Source organism: Podarcis vaucheri (assembly GCF_965113315.1).
Source record: "Podarcis vaucheri genome assembly, chromosome: 8".
NCBI lineage: Eukaryota > Metazoa > Chordata > Lepidosauria > Squamata > Lacertidae > Podarcis > Podarcis vaucheri.
In genome coordinates this window covers 48498366-48519135 of record NC_138766.1, presented here as the reverse complement: position 1 = coordinate 48519135, position 20770 = coordinate 48498366, and the positions used below count along the sequence as shown (strand labels likewise).

The window sequence follows — 20770 nt, the reverse complement described above, 5'->3', positions numbered from 1 at the left end:
CGTCCCCCCCCGCCGCCCCATCTCATCTTACTCTGTTGGAGGCGTCTAGGGGAAAAGTCTGACGGTGACATGGGATTTTTCACACCCTCTTTAAATATCAGCTGGGCTATAAGCAGAGCCAGGGGCATGCATTTTGCTGTTTGAGACAACAAGATGGAGCTCCCTCAGCTCCATACACAAAGGCCAACGGGACTGACGGGAGAATCTTACTTCAACATGAAGCAAGGATAGTGTACATGAGGGCAGCTGCCTTGCTGGGGGAGGACAGGACAGGCTGTGCTGTGTACACACACTCCTTCCCTCACGAAAGGCTGGCTCCAAATGAGCCATGTCTGGTCCTTAGACACTTTGAAACTCCCTACTGACATCAGGCAGGGGCCCTCCTTAAACTTGTAACAGTGCCTGCTTAAAACATTTTTGTTTAGGCAAGTCTACCAGGAAATGTAGAAAATGAAATTAAAACATATGTCTTTGGGGCTTATTGTTGATTTTGACTATCTTTTGAATGTGTTTAAATATGTGCCGTGAACAGAATTTTACTGATCACAGCAACATTTTGTTTTGTAATCTACTCGGGTATAAAACTTCTGCTAATTCAATCAATCAATCAATCAATCAATCACTTCAGTCATTTGATTCACTCAATTTATTGGCTTTTATTAACCCGGGAGAGAGAGAGAGAAAGAAAAAGAGATTGAGGGGTGGTAAGGGAGTGTGTGTATAAATTAGACATTGAGAGCCCCAAAGAGGAAAGAAGGCAGAGTCAGAACCTTCAGCCTTTCAAGAAAAATTCTGGCAGCGTTTGTGCTTCAGACTTGGCTCTGGCCATAAGTGACACATGCATACTTCCTTCTGACACCAATAAACACCCCCCAGCAGCAGAAACTAGCCCTGGACTATGAGAGGTGAGGGCAAAAGGTGGAAAGTGGCCTCTTAACCCAAAGCCTCCCCCAAAATGGTCACATCAAAGAGTGAGTGAGGCTTTAGTGTACTAGTCCCTCTGGCCAGAGGTCAATTCTGGGCCAAGTCTGGGCCTCATGGGTGAGGGAAATTTTGTGGGATGGAGTAGCAGGATGAACTCTCAGGTAGAAGGCAGTTAAAGGAGTTTTCCCATTAATTCCCCCCCTACTTCCACGGAGGAAAGTGACTGACTGACTGATTGATTGATTGATTGATTGAGAGCAACAGAGAATCCTAGACTCCCTTACTTCCCGACACCTCAGCTCATTAACCTTACAGTGATTATTATTTACCAGCCATTCTCATAGAGTGAAAAATCACTCCTGCAGACTATCTTACTCCTGAATTGCTTTTATTTGCTATAATATCTCAATAAAGAATGGCAGCATTTGAGATATATTTGTTTCCTGGGTCAAACTTAAATGATGACAAAGTAGAAACTTGTCAGGAATGTTTGGGGAACATATTTTATGAATTGCTTAATTCTGGAGAATTAGTGGTTTCTACTCCTAGTGCGCACTGACATACTTTGAATTCCTGAAAATCCAGCCCTAGAAATCTCAAGGCTTATTAGACAGTGGTGAGGATCACAATTTTGTTTCTGAAACACAGGACATGCTCATAGTCCTTATCATCTGGCAAAAAATGCTTAAGGTAACCAAGTCCTTTTGGTCCTTTTACCAGAACCAAACAGATAACAACTGTCTATATACCAAAACTACAATTAGGCTATTCCCCATCCTCAATTAGCATAATAATAAAATCCTGAGAAATGAAGATTGGATTCAAGCAGCTCCATTAATTTCCTAGCACTAGCAATATTTAATTACATCCCAGTCTTAATCTCACTATATGGTTAGTGAGGATTCCTTCATTTTTTTGCTAAATAACTGGCCTCAGTTGCAGGGTACTGTTGAGAAAAACATGTCTAAAGTCCACATAAGCTTTTGGAACTTGCCCCATGCATTTAAGATTTGTAGTACACCTTACTGCATATATCTTCCCCAGAAATAAAACTCACTGAGTTAAAATTTAAAAGAATGTATGTGTGATTGAACCCCCTGTGAGTGCCGTGTTTCAATCATTTCATTTCATTGCTAAATCCAAGTTCAAGTTGGCTACTTCTATAAAACAGCCTAATTTAGGTCGTGTTTCAATGAATGGCAGAACTGGACGAAAATCCAAAACCCGAGCCTTTGATTTTTGTAAGACGTTTGTTTGCAGTGCAAAAGTTTAAAGTACAACTTCTTTCAGGACGTTTTTAACTGTGTAACTGCTTTTAGATTTTTTGGATTTTAATTGCCATCTGTTTGTCACTGCGAACCTTCCACATAGCAAGTAGCTCTTAAAATGAAGCAAGAAGTTGTGGTTCTGATACTGTGGGTCTGCACAGGGCTATTGATTTCAAGCAGCTTGTTTTGCAACAGAAAAATATTGAAACACACACAATGTTTAAGCAGGAAGGGGAGAGGGTAAATGAATTCATGGATCTGGGTGGAGACAGGAATAAGACCCTTCAGTCTTTCACCCACCTCACTGATACTCACCACTCTCTTATGAGGCTTGATGAGAGGCCTGCTAAGTCCATTCATTTTGGTGTACAGCCCACAAGCGTTGCAGAGATAGTTACCAGTTCCATCCCTTCTCCACAGGGGGGTCTGGTAGGAGCCACAGTTGACACATTCCCGGCTCTCAGAGAGATCCTCCAGAAGCTCTGTAGCGGAGAGGGGCAAAGAGGCTGGGTTAGCTTGGAAGTCATGCAGAGTCTCAGCTGACTGCTTTGGAGTTATCTTGCCCCTCTCCACTCTCGAAAAAGAAATCAGCTGGATTGCTCTCCCTCCCCAAAGACATGGGGCTAGTCCCATCACATCCAGTGGCCGAGGAGCGCACCCCATGGATTAGCATCACAGTCAAAACACCAAAGTGAAAAAGCCACACTAAATTTCCAAGTGGGGCCCTGCAGCCCCCCAATCAATCCATATTTTCACAGAAGGATTCAAAGTGCACATTAGATACATTTAGAAGCTGCAGTCATCCTATCCAAGTTTACCTGGGAGTTAGCACCAATGAACATAGCAGGACTTACTTAAAAGTAAAAACACATATGCTGTCTGGCTGCAAGCTCGCTAAGAGAATAAAATCAACTTCTTAGTAAAGTGGTTAGGATCAGATTCTGCTCAGAAGCCTAAAACCAGTGGAGCTTCCCCTCCCCCCTGAATGAAGTTCAGCAAATTAAATGTCTTTAATAATATTTATAACAGCTTTTCTCCAAGGTGCAACATGTAGATAGCTATTCCCCCTGCTCATTTTACAATCACAACAACCCTGTGAAGGAGGTTAGTGTAAGAGGTAGTGAATGGTTTGAGATCAACCAAATAAAGCTTCATGGGAGGGGATTTGAACCCAGATCTCTCTCCCCACCCCCCAGTCTAAGTCTGACACTAAAACCCCAAGGCAGCACACTTTCCAAAGTAGTTCCCAGAGTCATTTCTGACAGCAAAAACAGAGACTTCTTGCGGCATCTTAAAAACTAGCAATTTTATAGTGGCACAAACTTAAATGGATGTGAATCTTTTTCATATCCATGTACAGTACTATAATTCTCAGTTGCAGGTATATATATATATATATATATATATATACACGCACACAGAGGTTACACATACACACACTATTTTTCTTCCATTTTAGAACCCAAAGTGGTGTACATATGCAGCCACACAAACCCCCACCCAGACCTTCTTAGCTCGGATGTAGGCAGAATAAGTTCAGCGACTCTTTAAAAACTTAGCACCAAGCGTTGAAGAAACAATTAGGTTTTTCTGGTTTTAGCTGTTCTCATTTTTATATGTAAGCCATCTTGAGTCTCCTGTCAGGGAAAAGGAGGCTGGGGTAATAAATAAGAAGCAGAAACAATCAAATGCTGGTGATTTTAAAGGGAGGCTCCAGGTTGAAACTGAATTGCAAGTCCCCAAGGAGTCCGAATGTGATCATTTGGAGCTTGATCAGACCCAAAGGAGCAGAGCTGAACTTAAGGTGTGAATCACTTTTCCTTAGGGGGGGCCTCCCTTTGACATTCCTTTACAGCCACCTTAATATCAGTGACAAGAGAGTCCCGGCAGACCATAATGTTTCTCTTCTTGGTTTATATATTGCTGTTGCTGGTGTCAAATTTGAATCTGCCTATTCCTTCACACAGAGACTGGGCTGTTTGCCTTAGAGGGAAGTGGGGGGGGGGGGAGATGGTGGTGTATATCTCTTTGCAAGATGAGCAGATCAATGAACCCCTGATGTGTTGCCAGAGTAGGAACGGGGAGAGAGTGGCCCTCTATCTGGCCTTGTTGTTGGGTCTGGTTCCTGCGCCTGGAACTACTGAGAGGCTGTTTTAGGTTGGGGACATAGAGGTCTGTCTGCAAGAGAACAGTCCTGCCAGCCGAGATGTAACCGGCTCCCATTTCTTCCCATTCCCATCTACTTGGACACTAAATTTGCAGAATATTCTCCCATCTTGATCTTGCCTGTCCTTGCTACTGTTCAATAATGAAAGTAATAAATGGATCCTGCCGCCCTACTTCTCCAGCTCGCATTCAGAAACAGTAAGCCTGCCTTTACTTCGCAGCAAATTGTAAAAACGTGATCCTTTCAACTGGGGCTTAAAAAAAAAAAATATTGTAGTGATGAGTGTCACCACAGCAGCCAGAGGGAAGGTCAGGTATCTCTTTCGCAATGCTGCAATCCCCTTCCTCCTTCTCTCCCACCCAAGTCAGGCGCTCTGGTCAAGAAATGGGAGGCAAATTCAGCATTTGCTGAATCTGGGTGTTCCCTGGAAAACTCGAGCCAGCAGCCTTGGAGGAGAGGAGAACCGCAGGCAGGAAGGCGGTCGTGCCCTCTCCCCCCCCCCCAGTCCTTTGCGGTTCTTCCCCAGCTACTATCTCGTCTTCCGACGTGACTGCTTTGAATGGCTCGCATGTCTCCCTTCCCTCTGCGGGGATCGGCTCGCGGCAGCGGGCTCAGGAAAGAGATCGCCCAAAGCAAGCTTTTAAAAATCCAGCAAAATTAGTTTTTGCCTTTGTTTTTTGCGATGCTTTCTGGCTTTTGCGCTGTTCTCACAGCAAACGCTGCTCAAAATGCTAAGTAAGCCTTGGCGATTTCAGATAGGCTTCCTTCCGAGTAAGGATGAAGACCCAAATGGGAAAACAACAGGACTTGCCCAGGAACACGGTGCATTTGCGGTGCAATGCTTACGAGTGGTGCCTTGACTCAGAAGTAAATCTGCACTTGCTCCATGGGGCTAACTCTAGAATAAGTGCGTTTAGGATTGCCGCCTTAAGCACCTTTTATTTTAATTTGTCCCTGTCTTCTCCTCTCTGAAGAGATTTAAATCGGAGTCACTTCGCAATTCGCGCGCGCTCCTTGGTTTTTACCGCTTATCTAGACGGAGGGTCCCTTTCTGGGATCGCGACCTGGAACATTAATAACTAAATTTCTGCTATCGCTCCGGATTTCCTTGAAATCCAAGCCAAAAAATGGCGTGGCTTATAACGGAGGACAACGTGTTCCCGACCCTAAGTCGTGGGCTGGGAATTCCCTATCGCGATTTTCAAAGCCGCAATTTCCCCAGCGCATTTCTCTGTAGATCTATAGATACAAGGGTTTTTGTTTTTCATTTCCAGGGATCCGCATGCTGCCCGATCTTGTGCAAGCTTACTTGCACAAAGTCAGTCCCTCCGAGTTCAGCGGTTCTTAATGCCGCGTAAGTGAGCCTTAGAATACATGCATTTAATGGGGAGTTCGCCCCCTTGAATGCGCTGGAATTTATTGCCAAAACTGGATACTGTACATATTTGGAGTAATTTGCACGGGAGTGCAGCTTCCCCCTCAAGGAGAGCATGCTTTTATTGATGGATTAATAGAAACCTTTATAGACCGTCTAGTGAAATATCAAGGCGGTGTCCAACATAAATGTGCAAGTGCAATAAAACATAACATGCGTTTTTTATATAAAAATGCGGGTTATTGATTCTAATACTGTAAAATGCTATTGAAATCGGTGATTTAATTATGCTTGGGAGCAGGCTGCTCCAGGCTCCCTTGAAATCCCCACTACTGTATTTGCCTTTGGGGCTGAGTCGCAAGGGGCGTCAGCCCCACAAGCAGTTTCTTCGGAAAGGGGAAGGAAATTCCATTTAAATCAATGGGCGGGGCGACGATTAAGTCGCTGCGAAAGCCTAATGTCCCCCCCTCCCCCCCAAAAATCCATGTACTTCGTTGGAGAACGGGACGTGCCTCGACTTCGAGAGGACCTTGAAGATTTCTGGCAAATCCCAGGGGATGTTCTCCTCCCCCCGCAAAAAAAACCCTAAAACCTGCGGAACTGAAATAAAAGGGGACTGTGGAAAAGCGCAGGCAGGCGACATACTGAGAAGCTTCTGAAAAAGATCGGAGGTTTTGCCTCTGTGCAAAGGTCGGCCCGCTTCCGACTATTTTTCTGACCAGAGGACAGAGCTAGGACAGAACTGGACTTAAGCTGCGAGTTGAGAGGTATTGATGGTGTCGAAGTGGATGCGAATTGCGAAGGGAGTTGGAACGATCAACTCAAGAGGGCTAGCCGCGTTTCTTTGTTACCGCAAAAATAAAATAAAATGCTAAAACCAAATGCTAAAATAAAATGCTAAAGCCAGCCAGAGTTCATAATCACAGAAGTCCATGCCATTAAAAAAACCAAAACACCTCTTAGGTTACAATGAAATATCCGTTTTCCTGGGAGTTAGCCCCATTGAATTAAATGGGACTCCCTTGTGAACAGATCTGCATAGGAATACACTGTCCCTTTTAAGATGCCACCAGATTTTTTTTGGGGGGGGAGGGGTAATTTCAAGTAAATTGATGGCACCTTTGGGGAAAAGCAAGCAAGCCGTCCTCTCAGTGTCCCTAGGCACCCGCCAAGTATGTCTGCTGCTGATCACAGCCTGATTTTATCACAAAAGTTCAGTCACCGCAAGATAAGTCCGTATCTAGAGAATATATGATCCCTCTCCCTCCCACCCTCAAGAAACAATATCCCAGTTTTTCAGTCTTTCTGGGAATCCATGGTTAATTCTCAAAGGGGTTTCCAGAAAGCAGAACCCGGCCCCCAAATATAAAATCTCCCTGCTACCGAGAGGAACTAGAGAAATGCTGTTCCTGCTTTTTCCTACTGGGAAATAATTGATTACTGTTGAAAGTCACGGGATCATTGCCTTAGGAGAAGCCGCTGGAAAATGGGCACGACTGCAAGCCTGGAAGTAACTTTCCTCCCATTGAGCTCCCTGCGCAAATAGCTTGAAACAGTTTCAACGGCCTCTCCTGTCCTTTACCTGCTTTGCAGCCCTAGGTTTCTGCTCTTGGGCACGCAAGAAAGTGAAAGGGACCTCGTAAATGTCAAAGGAGTCTTTGCGATTCGTGTTTAACGACAAGAATGGGGGAGTCGAAATCCTGGTGGGGCGAGAGACACCAGCCCCCTCCCCCCTTTCCCCAAAGATCTTGTCTTTTGGAAAGGAGCAGAAATGGAACAGGCAAAATCGCAGCAGGCCAGGACTCATTCCTGGTGCAACGTCAGCCTGTAGTTTTTGAATAGCTCCTGAAAAAAATCTATTCCTCTCTGCACTACAAGACTCACGTGCCACGGCTTCAAGGACACTGGAGTCAAACAGTGAGATCACTCCCCGTGCAAAAAACAACACACACACGCTGTGTCTTATCCTGAAGAAAACGAGTTTACACGAGACAATAAGACGTCCCTCTCCTCTTTTATAATAAAAAAAGGTTTTATAAATAACAAATTATTTTTAAATTATTTTTAAAAATTATAAATGCTTCAGATCTTTATCTGGTTGTCCTCACAACAAATTTGTCAGGTAGACCACTCACTTTACACACACATGGGAGATATTAGGACATTTCAGTAGTCTGCTGCAGTTAAGTATGGTTCCAAGTTCCACCCATAATATTCAATACCCTAGGTTACGTTTATCCATTAAAATTGATGTTTTAAATAGTGAGAAACTGCTGTCAAAAATAAATGTATACTAAATAGTTTATTTGGAAACAAGCCTAATGGTTTTTAGTGAGGTCTGCTTCCATGTATCTTGCTTAGCAGCACAAAAATAATTTAGCCATTTATAAAATTTAAATTAATGCACTCTTTACTTTATTCCCATTAAAAAAAAGATTAATTTTGTGCTCATTTGTTTTCTTAAAACGTACGTTAGAATTCTGGATTTCATAAACCAGCAATGATTTAGCATAATGATTAAAATCCAGATCAAAAATCTACTCTGTGGACAGATTTCGGGTAACAATTTATGCATCTCTCGTGGTTGCACTTAATTTAATATTAATTATTTGAGCTAATTAGTTGTGAGGTCCTCATTCTTTCAACGCCCCCCAAGCTGGAATCTATATTAATATGCATTATGTTTGTAGCTGTCATTGCAAGGTGAAGTACTGTTTATTGTGTTCACTTGCTCGATAGATGGCTTAAAAATCAAGGCTGGTATGTCCCATCTAAGCAGGCTAACATGATGTTTAGCATGCAAGCAGGTATGCTTATGGACATAACCTAGATTCCAAAAAGAGCTGTGCTTATTTAGCACCAACAGTCAATAAACTATATCAAACTATTTCGATCTATTTTTCAGAACAGTGTCATTGTAGACATAGCTGAAGTTTTAAAAATATTGATCTAAAATTACTTTTCTTGCAAGAACAATTTACAGAATGCCGACTTGCAAGAGAAATGTGTGTATACACAAAATTTTAACACAACAACACTATCCCCCAACAAAATTCTGGCCCTTGTCCTGCACGATTTAGTAACAGAGGAATCTGCCAGGCACTGAGTTGGCCCATTTAGTCCATTTTAGTCACTCAAGTGTTTGCTACATTGACTAGAAGCTGTTCTAAAACTGGGAGAGGAGGAGACAGGAGCCTTTCACCTGGTATAGATCTTTCTACCCTATTAAGAACTAAAAAAAAAAAAATACAGGAAATTTACTATAAAACATACAGGAAATCTACATAAACATATTGATCTAGCAAGGTGCGTGGAAGCAAATTTCTTTGCACAGAGGTTATGCCGATGCAGGTTAAAAGCAGCACTGACATGGGCATTGCAATATAAATTTGGTCTGCATCAGCTGTATGCCTAGGCTGGATGGCAATACAGTCCCCCGACTCACTCTCCTTGAGAAGTGAGTGGATGAGGTTCAGACTTACGTTCTGTTTTATTCAGTTTTACTTTACACAAAGAATTTCCCAGTGTACTTGTTTATTAGTGACAGTTTCCAAAATAAACTGTGCGCAGGAAAAGCAAAGTACATCTTATTCCCAGACTCTGCAAGGATAGTGACAGTGGTAGAAATTGTTGTGATTTAGTGTCCCTCCGATGGAGCTCGGAGTACTCTATATAGAAGTATTTCAACGAATGAACGATCCTATACAGCAGTTCTCCTTGAAACCACTTGAAGGTAAGTGTGTGCAGGATTGCAGCCGTGCGCTGCAATCTTATGCATGTTTCTACGTAGGTGAGGTTGCAACCGTATACTCCAGGGGCACCAAATGTGTAGAAAGTAACAAAGGTCACAACTACAGCCATTGCTCTACCTGCTTTTGCCTCTGGCCCCAACCACCAATGGCATTGGGGCCCCAGAAGCAAATCTGTCCCTTGCATCCCTCCACGTCCCCAATTACTTTATATTGTCCTGCTGAACTCTGTGGGGCTGAGCATACAACTATAGGATTGTATAAGTACCATTTAGATTAATGGGCCTTAGCTTTAGTCAATGTACATAGGATGCATGTATTGGCTGTGATCCAAAGGCTCCTACAGTGTTTTACACACAAACAATGAGGACTCCCTCAATCTGCATCAGAGGGTGGCTATCAAATCTCCCCCCCCCCCCGTGGCCATAAGCATCAAAATGTAACTTGTCCAACAGAACTTGGGACAATCTTTATTTTTTACCATCGATACTGGCTAAGCAACATTTACACATTTCCCCAAGGATCTTCACTTAGACCTGAGTTAGGTAGGTTACGACTGTGTCAATATTACTGGCCAAGGAGTAGAAGAGGTTAAGTGAGAGACATAATTAGTGCAAGACCACCCAGTGACTCCATGGCTCAGTTAAGATTAGATCCAGGGGCGCTTACTGATAATATCTTGCCTCCAACTATTGTTCTGCACCAGTTACAAAGGTAGCATATGGAGAGCCCAATACTTGGCCTTGGTATTGGAATCATTGTAGGAAGGGTCAGAATGTAACGGCTTGCAGTGAGTTTTCTAAGGCAACAGCCTACTTCCTCAAATGTTCTGGGAACAGTTACACAGTAACTCCCTGTTGAATTCATTTCTAAATACATTAAGTCTATTCAGAACCGGAACAAGGGCTTTTAGGGACTCTAAAGAGAACTCTGGTTTTGTGAAAAAGCAACATCTTTCTAGATATCACATCATGGATACAGTAAAGTCCCACACAGTTAAGACTGAGTTGAGTATAGACAGGTGGGAAGCATTTTTACTGTGAGGCAATGGGCCAGTTTTAATTTAGAGTAGTAAAAAGCTTTGTGTCACTAAAATAAACTATAAGTATGGTATACTTGGTTTTTTTAAAAATCAACTCCCTTTAAATATTTGTTTCATTCAAAAAAAGGAGTGAGACAAATATTTAAAGGTTATATATATATATATATATATATATATATATATATATATATATATATATATATATATATAATGAGTATACCCTGTTTTCAATTTAGTTTAGTGACACAAATTTGGGATAAGTTGTGGGGGTTTTTTCCTGAAATGATTCAGAACCAATGGTTAATATATTAATCTTTAAACACTTCTTTTTCAACACCAGAGCTTTCCATTCTGATTTTATCATAGTATTGAATTCAGCGAATTTAGATAAATTATTTCTCAAAAATGCAATATTTTATTCTTCTGCATTACTGTATTTGGCAAAAAAAAAAAAAGATGCTTAATTTCATTCAGAGTCCTCCTAATTGATTTTGGAAAATCATCCTGGATGCCTTTTTTTTTTTACAACAATGCGGTATTGAGAAACTAATGTTTGTTTTAAAAGGTTACCCAATCAATCAATGGGCTAAAAAGCACTCACTGAACTTTAACCAGCTAGCAGCCTGAGTTTTTGTATTTTGCAGAGACACGTCCCCTAGATGCAGATGAACTAATTTAAGACACACAGTCCTCTCTTCTTCCCCTCCCACTCCCCCCCTTTTTTTGCCAAGTCAAATAAAACCGGTTCCTAGTCAAATCGAAGGGGTAATAGAGCAACGGGCTTTGGGGCGCCCAACCTTGAAACTGATTCAATCATTCCCAGCCGTTTGAAGGCACAATCTTGCAGCCAAGCAGGCCCTTGATGAGGTTAACTTCCTCGAGTTGGGTTTTGCAAAGAAATGCCCGGGGAGACGATCCCGGGTTTTTTGTCTGCAGGATAAAAAAACAACGGCAGCAATTGCGCATGAATACAATGCGCACATTTTCTCTCCCTCAAGAGTAAGGGGAGGGTGGAGAAATTGGTGGCGGACAGATATCTCCGTCTCTCCCTTTAAGCTATTTTTTCACACCTCGCCAGGAGAACATCGATGCTAAGCGTTGAGAAAAACTATAATAAAGCCAGTTTTCAAAGGTTTCTATCTTATCAGGGCGCTTTGGGCTTGCTCCATTGTTCTCCACAGGGGGCACGGGCGGGGGCGGCGTTCTAGGGTTGCATGTGAAAAGAACCCGAGCGATTCGGTTTTAGATTTAATTTTATTTTTTTAAAGGTGTCCCACCCCTTTATTTAAATTCCGGCCGGGGTTATTACGAGATTTAAAAGAAAGCCATTACTTGGCAATCAAGGCAGTACGACTCTAGGTATATTATACCAGCTGTCGGGAATCGCAGCTGTTGCCAGCGGGCTCAGGTCCTTCAACTGGGCTTCCCAGAACCATTGGGTTGGCTTCTGGAAGACCCGGATTGCTGGACCGGATTTGTCTTCGGCCTGATCCAGCAGCCAGTACTTTGTAGAAGTTAAAATATTGGACCCTTTAAAGAAAAACCAGTCGCCCAGCCCTGCACATTTATCTTTGCCTTGCTTAATGCCTGGCGCTATGTGACAGCCACCTCTCTCCTCCACTCTCACCCAATAAAGGTCCATTTGACAAAATCCATTTTGAGGAGCCTGGTGTGAGATGGTGGAAGGTAGTTGCCAAGTGTTTGGCAGCTCTGCAAGGGTCCCAGCTGTTTGTGACTTGTCTTTTGGCACATATGTCAGCATGTATGTGGAATTTCAGATATACAGGCAGCCATCTTTTTTCCCTTTTCTTTTTACAGTAGGTCTTGCTAACTACAGTTTAAAGGTGGGGGAATAAATGCTATCTCTTTAAGAAAGAAAGTAAAATACATCACTATGAGAAGCAAAAAAAGGGTCCAAGTTCCTTAGAGATCTCAACTGGTCCAAAATATCTTTGTCAATAAATGAAATTACGATTATAGAAATGGCCAGTTAAGGTCCAAAATATCTTCCAACGCATTGCTTAATATTAGTTTAATTAAATTATCAATCAATTTCCCACAACACAAGATCCCCAAGCTATATTAAAATGAAACACCTAACTTCCAACTAAATGGATATATGAGATGGCTTTGAGGCTCCTAAATCTACTTTTTAAAAAAAGATGTTATCTGAAAAAGGTATAATGAAGTGGTACCTTCTCTTTCCTTTCACTTTTAACCATCCCATTAAAGTTCCCTTCAACCCAGGGAGGGACTTGCTACATTCTTATGCACTGTCCCCTTTTTTGTGGCTAAACCCAAAAGGAATTATATTATTAGCCAATATACTAGACACATTTTACCTATTTACCCTGGGCTAACCAAGTCAGGGTGGGAGGCCTTCTGCTAATTCTCTCTCACTGGGAAACGCCAAAGGTGAGGCTTTCACACAGGTGAAGCAGCTAGGTGGGTGGTGGTAAATGTTGTGGACTAAATACAAATGTTTTGTATGAAATTGGAACACCTTTTTTAAAAGTAGATTACTAGAACGAAGTCCAAAATATCCTGTCCAAATGTTTGGTTTAAAAATATATCTGACACCCAGACATTTCTCCTCAGGGTCTTTCCCCAACCATTTCATCAAAGGATTAAGACAAATTAAAGGAAACTACATGGAATGATATTACTGACTGCTTCCAAATGGGAATCTCTATTTGAAGGGGGGATCTTAATTGGGGGAATTCTAATTGATTTATTATTTTTAAAGAAAATAAATATGACAACCAGTTATTTATTTATGCCATTATTTTATTTAGGGAGATCAGTAGGAGAGGAGTTAAATTTTGGGAATATTAACCACCACAGAGTAAAACTATGGGGTTTTTTTTACTCCTTAGGTGGTTCTGATTTTCACATATAGAAATGAAACCACGGAAGAGGACCCCAAAAACCTCCTTGCAATTCTCACTAGAGAATTGTGGCCACTACTAACGGTATCTTAAAACGCAGCTGAAATTCTACATCTGCCCCACCAATTTGGGATAAACAACATTTCACTTAAAAGTTATCCAATTGCTATTTATCCTGTATATTCACTGAATTTATGCTGGACATTCAACCCTGAACAGGCAACGTTAGGACTAAGCAAACTTAAATACCTGATTCTAATAAGTTTTAGCGGACAATTATTTTAACACCCACACATTCACACATTTTAATATGTTTTATGGCCTTTAAAGATCTTCGTCCGAAAGCCAAAGGATTCTAAAGGTACGTTTAATGAGGCTGCCTGCTTCCCCCGCCCCGGAAAAGCCCTATAGCATTTTTATGCCACCCCTTCCAGGAGAACTCCCCGGGGCGCCTCTCGTCACAGCTGCGGGCGAGAAAAGGGAGGCCATCTTTCCCAGCGCCACCCTTAGATTTCAGCCCCGAGGAAGGAAATCTCTTTCCCTCTCCAAACTCCTCAACCCAGCACCCTGCACGACAAAGCGGCGCTCACGAGGTGAGGTCACGCTGCTCAAAGCCTCAGTTTCCTACCATCTCCTTAGTCCCAAACTGCAGGTTAGGTGGGCGCTAGGGCGCGTGATGGTAGCCTGAAGGCTCCTTCGGGGAGGAGGGGGCCTTTAACCCTTTCCCTGCCTGCCATTGCAGCTCTCCAAATCTCCTCGCCCAAGACGTTCCCTCCACCGGGGTTTCCTAATGAGCGTTTCCCATCAGCTACACAAATAACAACCATAATATTTAAATTCTGAATTTGTCTTGTACTGTCTGCTTTCAAATAGATGTCATCTCTATAGTTTCGATGGCGAAGGGGAAGTTACACTCACTTTATTCAGAGTTCCTGAATCTGGACACACGCGCGCGCTCCTTTTCCATCACCCATTTCCTACTCAATTGATAAACAGGGCCCCCATCCAGCCACGTTCACTGGGCAATGGGGAAGGGGGTGAGGAACCAAGCATTTACACGGAAACCTCTACATCCATCAGCCTCTATCTGTGTATATCTATCTATCTCCATGTCCAATACGAACTACAACTATGTCCAGCTTTAACTCATTTTGCCTTTCTGTATTGGGTCTCCTGTACATCGCTTAGAGGCAGACGGGCTGTGATTAATATTTGGATGGATGTACCCTCTTTATTCCCAGAGTAGGAACCGGTCCTTCCAAGCCTCCGGTCAGGAGCAGCTGAAAGCCTGACCGTTGCCTCCCAACAAATCCTTCCCGAGTCCTGGCCAAGCCAGAATCCCAGCAACAGCTAAGGGGACACTTGGAGAGGGTTACGGGGAGAGAAGATAAAGCGCCCGTCTTTCTGCCTTGTGCTGGCTGCGCACAAGCGCCACGGCCAACGGGTCCAGCTATTGATCCCCGTTTCTCCTCTTTTGCACTTTCGGGGCGCAGTGGACCCAAGACAGTGCAGAAGGGATTAGGAACTGGGTGCTTGTGGCGATTTCTGGGTAGAAAATGTGCCTCTCATTTGTCAGCCAAGAACACTAGAAACGTCTGTTCATGTTCAAATAAAAACCATAAATCATCAGCATCACATTTTAAAACACAGCAGCAGCTTTTAGAGTTAACAATCTACCCACGCTCAGTTTGCATAATTTTCCTAGGATTCTTGCTGAACCAGAACACCTTTTCCATGCAAAAGTTCCGCCGCTTGTTAATTCGGATTCCCACCCGATGGGACGCTTCGCCTTTCCCGTGTCCCGCCCTCCCCACCCGTCTGCGTTCCCTGTCCTGCCTCTCTCCCCCAGTTTTGGATTGCCACCCCCTGGTTCCCGCCTTACCTGCGCTGGAAGGCCGCATGGCGAGGGGCCCGGCCCGGTTGGGCAGGCAGTGCAGCATGGAGTTGTCGAAGGGGCTTCCCCAGCCCGGACTGGTGAACTGGGAGCCCACGTAGGGCGCGTAATAGGATCCGTTCAAGGGCCGGAACTGCTCGCGGGGGCTGTAGGCGGCCGACTCCCGGGCGGCGCCGTTGCTCGCCGGCGAGCTGCTGGCCGGGTAGCTGAAGCGGCCCGACGCCGGGTGGGCGCACCCGCCCCCCGTGGCGCCGTAGGGCGCGGAGGGGCTTTCTGGGCCCGCTTGCGGGGGCCACGCCGCCGGGCCACCAGCCTGCCCGGGCCCCGGGGTGCTGGGCAGGTAAGGCAGCATGGAGCTCACGCGGGTGGTAGGCACGTAGACGGGCGATCCTGCCGAGGAAGGCACGAAGCCGCCGCCTGCACCGCCCGTGCCCGGGGACGAGCCGTCGTAGGAGCCCGGCTGCAGGCCCTGGTGATGCGGATGGTGATGCGCGTGCGGGTGGTGGTACATATCCTCGACGGGCGGCGGCTGCTGCTGCGGTAGCGGCTGCGAGGGATCCGGGCTCAGCTTGGCCGACGTGCGGCTGGACCAGATGAGCTTGTTGGCCTGATCCAGGTCCGCGAAAAGCAGCACGTCCTCCCAACTGGAAAGGCCGGACGGCGCCGCGGCCAAGGAGACGAAGGGGCCCAGAAAGGGCCGGCCGTCGGGGAGGCCCAGCGACTGCGAGGTCTGCAGCGCTCCGCCCGGCTCCTGCTTGAAGGTCCGGCCGCTGCCGCTGCCGCTACCGCTGCCGCCAGGGGAGCAGCCCGAGGACGAGGAGGGCGACGGCGAAGGGCAGGGCAGCTCCCGCGGTGCCAACGAGTAGGGCAAGTCGTCGGGGCCGCAGCGCTTCAGCAGGCACCAACCACTCTCGGCCAGGGCCATCCAGCCCCGAGGCGCTCAGCAATTCTCCCTCGGCCTCGCAGCGGCGGCGGCAGCTACTACTTCGAAGCTAGGGAGGAAGAGAAGAGGGGGAAAGCCCGTTAGCAAAAGCCAGAGGTAGACGGAGCTCTCCCCACCCGGCCACCCACCTGCCCAACCACCCGAGTTCAGTCTTGCAACTTAAGAAGCACGTTGTTGGCGAAGAGTGCCTCTGGGCACGTGCAGAGTGCTAGCCACTCACCACTAAGGAACCGCGACCCTCACAACCGAAGCTACAGGAAAGGGTTTTTAAGCCGCCCGCCGTAGCTAGCCACTGACACCAAATAGAACGAGGCCTGTCGAGAGTGCGCGGCTCCTCCTTGGCTTCCCCCAATCCCATCCCTGCCACGGACCCCCTGGACAATCCGGCCCTCTTTCCTCCTCCCCAGCCTCGGCTTTCCCACCTGCAAAACGGAGCCGAGCCAGCGGAGTCAGCGCAACGCAGCTCTTTGAGCTCCGCGGGGACGCAGCAGGAAAGCGCAGCGCCTGCGCCGCGTCAAAAGGAAAGCAAAGCAAGCAAGCAAGCAAGCAAGCAAGCAAGCGGGCCTGGGGTGGGTGGGAAGACCCCAGCAGGCTACTCCTCGCTTGGTCCCACCTCAGCGTCTTTCAGGATCGGGAGTCCCCCCGGCGTAGCGCCTGCCCCCAAAACAGCAGCCGCATCGCTCAGCCCGCCCGCCGGGTCCGCTCGCTCCGCCCGGGCTGCCTTTTGCTTGCAGGCAGAGCGAGTGACAAAAGCCAGAGGGGGCGGGGGCTGCGGGCCGCCTCAGCAAGGACCAGCCACTCCCGCCCACCAACAGCTCGCTCGCCGCCCAGCCCCACTCCTTGGTTTCAGCCAATGAGTCACTGGAGTGGCTCCAGAATGAAAACAATTCGCAATGCAAGCGAACGGGGGCGGCGGAGAAAAGGTGCCCAAGGGCGCAAGGGCAGGAAAGTCAGGGGGGGTTAAGTGACACCCTCCCTTCTTGGGGGTCCCGGGGCAGGCGGGGTCGGGGTTGGCTGTGTGGGTTCTCCCCCACCCTCGAGGATCAAAACTGCCAAGGAAGGGGGAAGCAGAGGAGGAGGTTGGTGCCAGTCTAAGCCACGGTTCCTGCGCCTCCTCTCCGGCTCGCCGCGGCCTGCCGAGGGGTACCCGCCGGCGCATCTTGGGAAGGGAGCCTCGTCCACAGGCCAGCGGAAGCCCCGCGGCCTTATTTCAGCCCTCCCCACGATCCAGGCTCCGGATCATTGATCGGGGGAGCGTCCCAGTGCCGCCGCAGTCGCGCGCCCGGAGCAGGCAAAGCCTCGCCCGCCCTCCAGCCCCAGAGGCAAGAGGTGCCCAAATTCTCCCACGAAAGGCGCAAAGGTGTGTGTGTGTGTGTGGGGGGGTTCTCAGGGTAGGGGGAGCCGAGATGTCAGCGGTCAGAGGCCGACGGGGCAGATTAAGCAGACCCCGAGAAGAGGATGCTGATTGCCCGGGCTGGGGGCCTCGCCGGGCTCTGGAGAAGGGACCCCCCCTCCCTCTCCAAGTTCCCCAGTCGCACCTTTGTGGCGGCGGCGGCGGCGGCTCTGCGAGGGTCCTGGTCGGGTGTGTCTCGGCAGGCGGCAAGGCTGCCAAGGCGGAGAGGCGAGGCGAGCGGGGCTGCGCGGCGGCGGCTGCTGCTGCACGTATAAAGAGCCGAGCGAAAGGAGGCGCCTCTCTCCGCGCGGCCGGAAAAGTGCAGCCAGCAAGTCCTGATCGGAGTCAGGGAGCTCTGAGCAAACAGCGAGGAGAGAGAGTGGGGGCAGGGAAAGAGGGACGGTGGGGGTGGCTAGCTGACTGGGTGGGGGTGGCTTGGCGGGGGTGCCAATCCCAGCGCCAGCCAGCCCCCCCCGCGCGCGCTCCCAAGCCAGCCCTCCCCTCCCTCCCCTTGTAAGCCAATGAGGTGCTGGGGAAGGAGGCGAGGGGAGGCAGGGACAGGATCGGGAAAAGCCGAGCGCAGGCAAAATCCCTCCGGCAAAATGCGCGGCTCCCAAAATTGCCTCGGGAATTCACGCGCAATATCATCCCTTCCATCTTTCCCCTTTATGTTTCCTCTTATTCTACCGCTTCAGAGTATCACAGCCTTTTCCTAGTAAATAAATGAATGAATAAATAAATAAATACACAAAGCATTTTCCTCCTCTGATTTTAAATTCAGTCATGGGTAAGGTTTATATTTCTTCCTTTATTTTGTTTCTCCTCGCTCCTCTGCGAAGATTCCTGTGAAGGAATCAGGAGAGAAAATGTGTTTTCTTTTATTTTGAAGTTAAAGGGGCCTTCCCCCCGCTTTTTCGCTTCTGATCCCTCCCAGGCAGCTGAACCCAGGTCTCTTTGCCCAGGACCAGATCTGCGGAGATCCAGGGTCTCCCGGCCGGGCCAGATCTCCCGCCTGGACCTCGGTTCCTTCCTTCGGCCTTCCCTGCCCGCCGCTCTCTGCCTTTCCGTTCCTCCACTCGCTCCCTCTCCTGGGCCTTTGGCTCTCTTATCTTAACTGCATACACACCGATATGGTACTTAACAGGAAAGTGACTGGAAATTAAAATAACTTCTTCCCTCGGAGGTTATCAACTAGGTATCTGTCATCATCACTTGGTCCAGAAACCAAGGCATCTGCGCCCAGGAGCGGGCTCGGCTCTCTCTCCGTGGATTTTTGAATTGTATCTGTCGGAAAACAAGTTCGTGGCCTCGGCGAAGCGGGCTCCGTTTCCCGGCGCCCCTCCTGGGCGCAGATGCCTCAATTTCTCATCGGGCGACAGGTTTGTGTGTGCGTGTGGTGTTATTGTTGTATTTTCTAGACAAGGAAAGAGGGAGACCCCGCCACTACCTATCTAGATTGCTATGAATGTTTTTTTATTTAATAATCTTTGAGTGTGCTGGTCAGAATACACTGTGTACTGTATGGATCCATATATATACATTTATTTATTGTTTACTCGTGTGCTCATAACACACATACAGTCATTTTATGTATGTGCCTAGGTGTTCGCGTCTGACTCCTGCAGTGCGTGAGAGCAAATGTGTCGCTTAACACATTTTCTTGAAAGCAGCCTTAGTTTATTTCGATTAAACTTCCAATTGCAACGGAGTGAGTGGGTGAAGGAAAAAGAAAATATAGCCGTTTTCTACTGGATAAGACAGAAGAAAATGACACTTAATGACTCAGACGTAGAAACACATAAAAGAGGTGATTCGATTTCACAGCCTCCCTGGAAGGGGAAGCGGGAGTTGAGACACCTGAAATGAAAAATGGATCGAATCTGTTTTTGTCATCTTCATGCATACATGGAGAAGGTTGTGTTTGTTAACAACCGAGTTTCAAGATGATCCAAAAACACGCATTTCTGTGCACGGCTGTGCAGAGATCCACAAGGCGCTGAGATCCGAAAAGCGTTGCTCAGGGAAGGCTGGCTTTCGCCCTTCGTCTAGTTTTGCGCAAAGCAAGCCCCGGGGACAGGTCAGCTGCAAAACACGCTCACAGCCCCACAGCTCCCAAAGCCCCCGTGATCCAACTTCCTAGGCGAAGCTACGCTTTATGGAAAGCGCACATGACGACCCCCCTCCACCCGCAAACCGCCCCCCCAGGCTGTGTGAGTTGCTGGACTGTTGCTTGCGAAAAACAAATGAAAACTCTATGACGATGAACCCGTTCTCCTTCATCATTCTCGGAAACTAGGCAAGGAGCCTTTGCACCCAAAAGTGCGAGCTTCAGGGTTTTGTGTGTGTGATTGTGGAAACTTGAATGAAGGATCCACTCCAGGAGCTGGGAGCCATTCCAAAGAGCGCCTTAGCGATTTGGGGACACCCCCGTCCCCGCCGTGCCAGGGCTAGGAGCGACGGCTCCGCAGAGCTAGGATTTCTCCAGTGGCTCAAAGGTGACCTGACTTGTGAGCCTCTAGTCTCCCAAACTTTTCCCCTCGTCGCTGAGCTGCGCCCCGCCCCCTCTTTCTCCAGAGGGCTCCGAGATCAGCAACTTTTGCCTGTGGAACAAGGGGGCTTATGCGGGGCTTCCCCCCCCCCCACCTCTGCCTCCCTCTGGACTGAGGCGGCTCCTCCTGCCTCTAGCCTCGCTCAGCTGAAAGACAATGGAAGAAACTGGCCGGGCCCGTCTTTGCCCTCGGTCTGTTCTCGGCTCTCGGGAGAAGTCCAGCAAGCCCGGAGGTGGAATCCAGAAGGCGGAATATAATAAAGAAGGCAAGGGGGGAAAGAGAAAGAGAGAGATGACAGGGAGATAAAAGTCTTTTGGTTCGGGGGCAGATCTGAGAGAGGCTGAAGGAGATGTTAAACACATTTGTGTTATTAGTTCCAGTGGGGGGGTGGGGGGGTTGTTAATTTTTTAAAAATATACCTCTTAATGTCGGAATAGGCTTCTAAGCGATTTGCAAAGCGCAAAAACCAGCCAGGCAATGAAACATACTAGTTTCTTCTAAGGGGTGTCTGCAGGATGGGACTGTGTACCGTTAAGGTGGCAGATTACAACGACCCTAAACACACGCACGTGTACACC

At 47.3% G+C, this 20770-nt stretch overlaps 1 protein-coding gene across 5 annotated transcripts in view; it reads right to left on the bottom strand.

Moving 5' to 3' along the window:
- Positions 1–18033, bottom strand: part of GATA6 (GATA binding protein 6) — a 34229-nt gene extending 16196 nt beyond the window's left edge. Inside the window, exons 1-3 of one of the 5 annotated variants that reach the window (XM_082235240.1) lie at positions 17789–18033; positions 15296–16299; positions 2508–2674 (exon numbers count right to left, since the gene is read on the bottom strand). In XM_082235240.1, coding sequence (XP_082091366.1) covers positions 2508–2674; positions 15296–16232 — 1104 coding nt within the window. In that variant the 5' untranslated portion in view covers positions 16233–16299; positions 17789–18033. Of the gene's footprint in view, positions 1–2507; positions 2675–15295; positions 16300–16672; positions 16762–16863; positions 16997–17788 lie in introns of those variants that run through there. The other 4 variants (XM_082235237.1, XM_082235241.1, XM_082235238.1 and 1 more) reach the window with 4 other exon arrangements.
- Positions 18034–20770: the final 2737 nt, after the last annotated feature.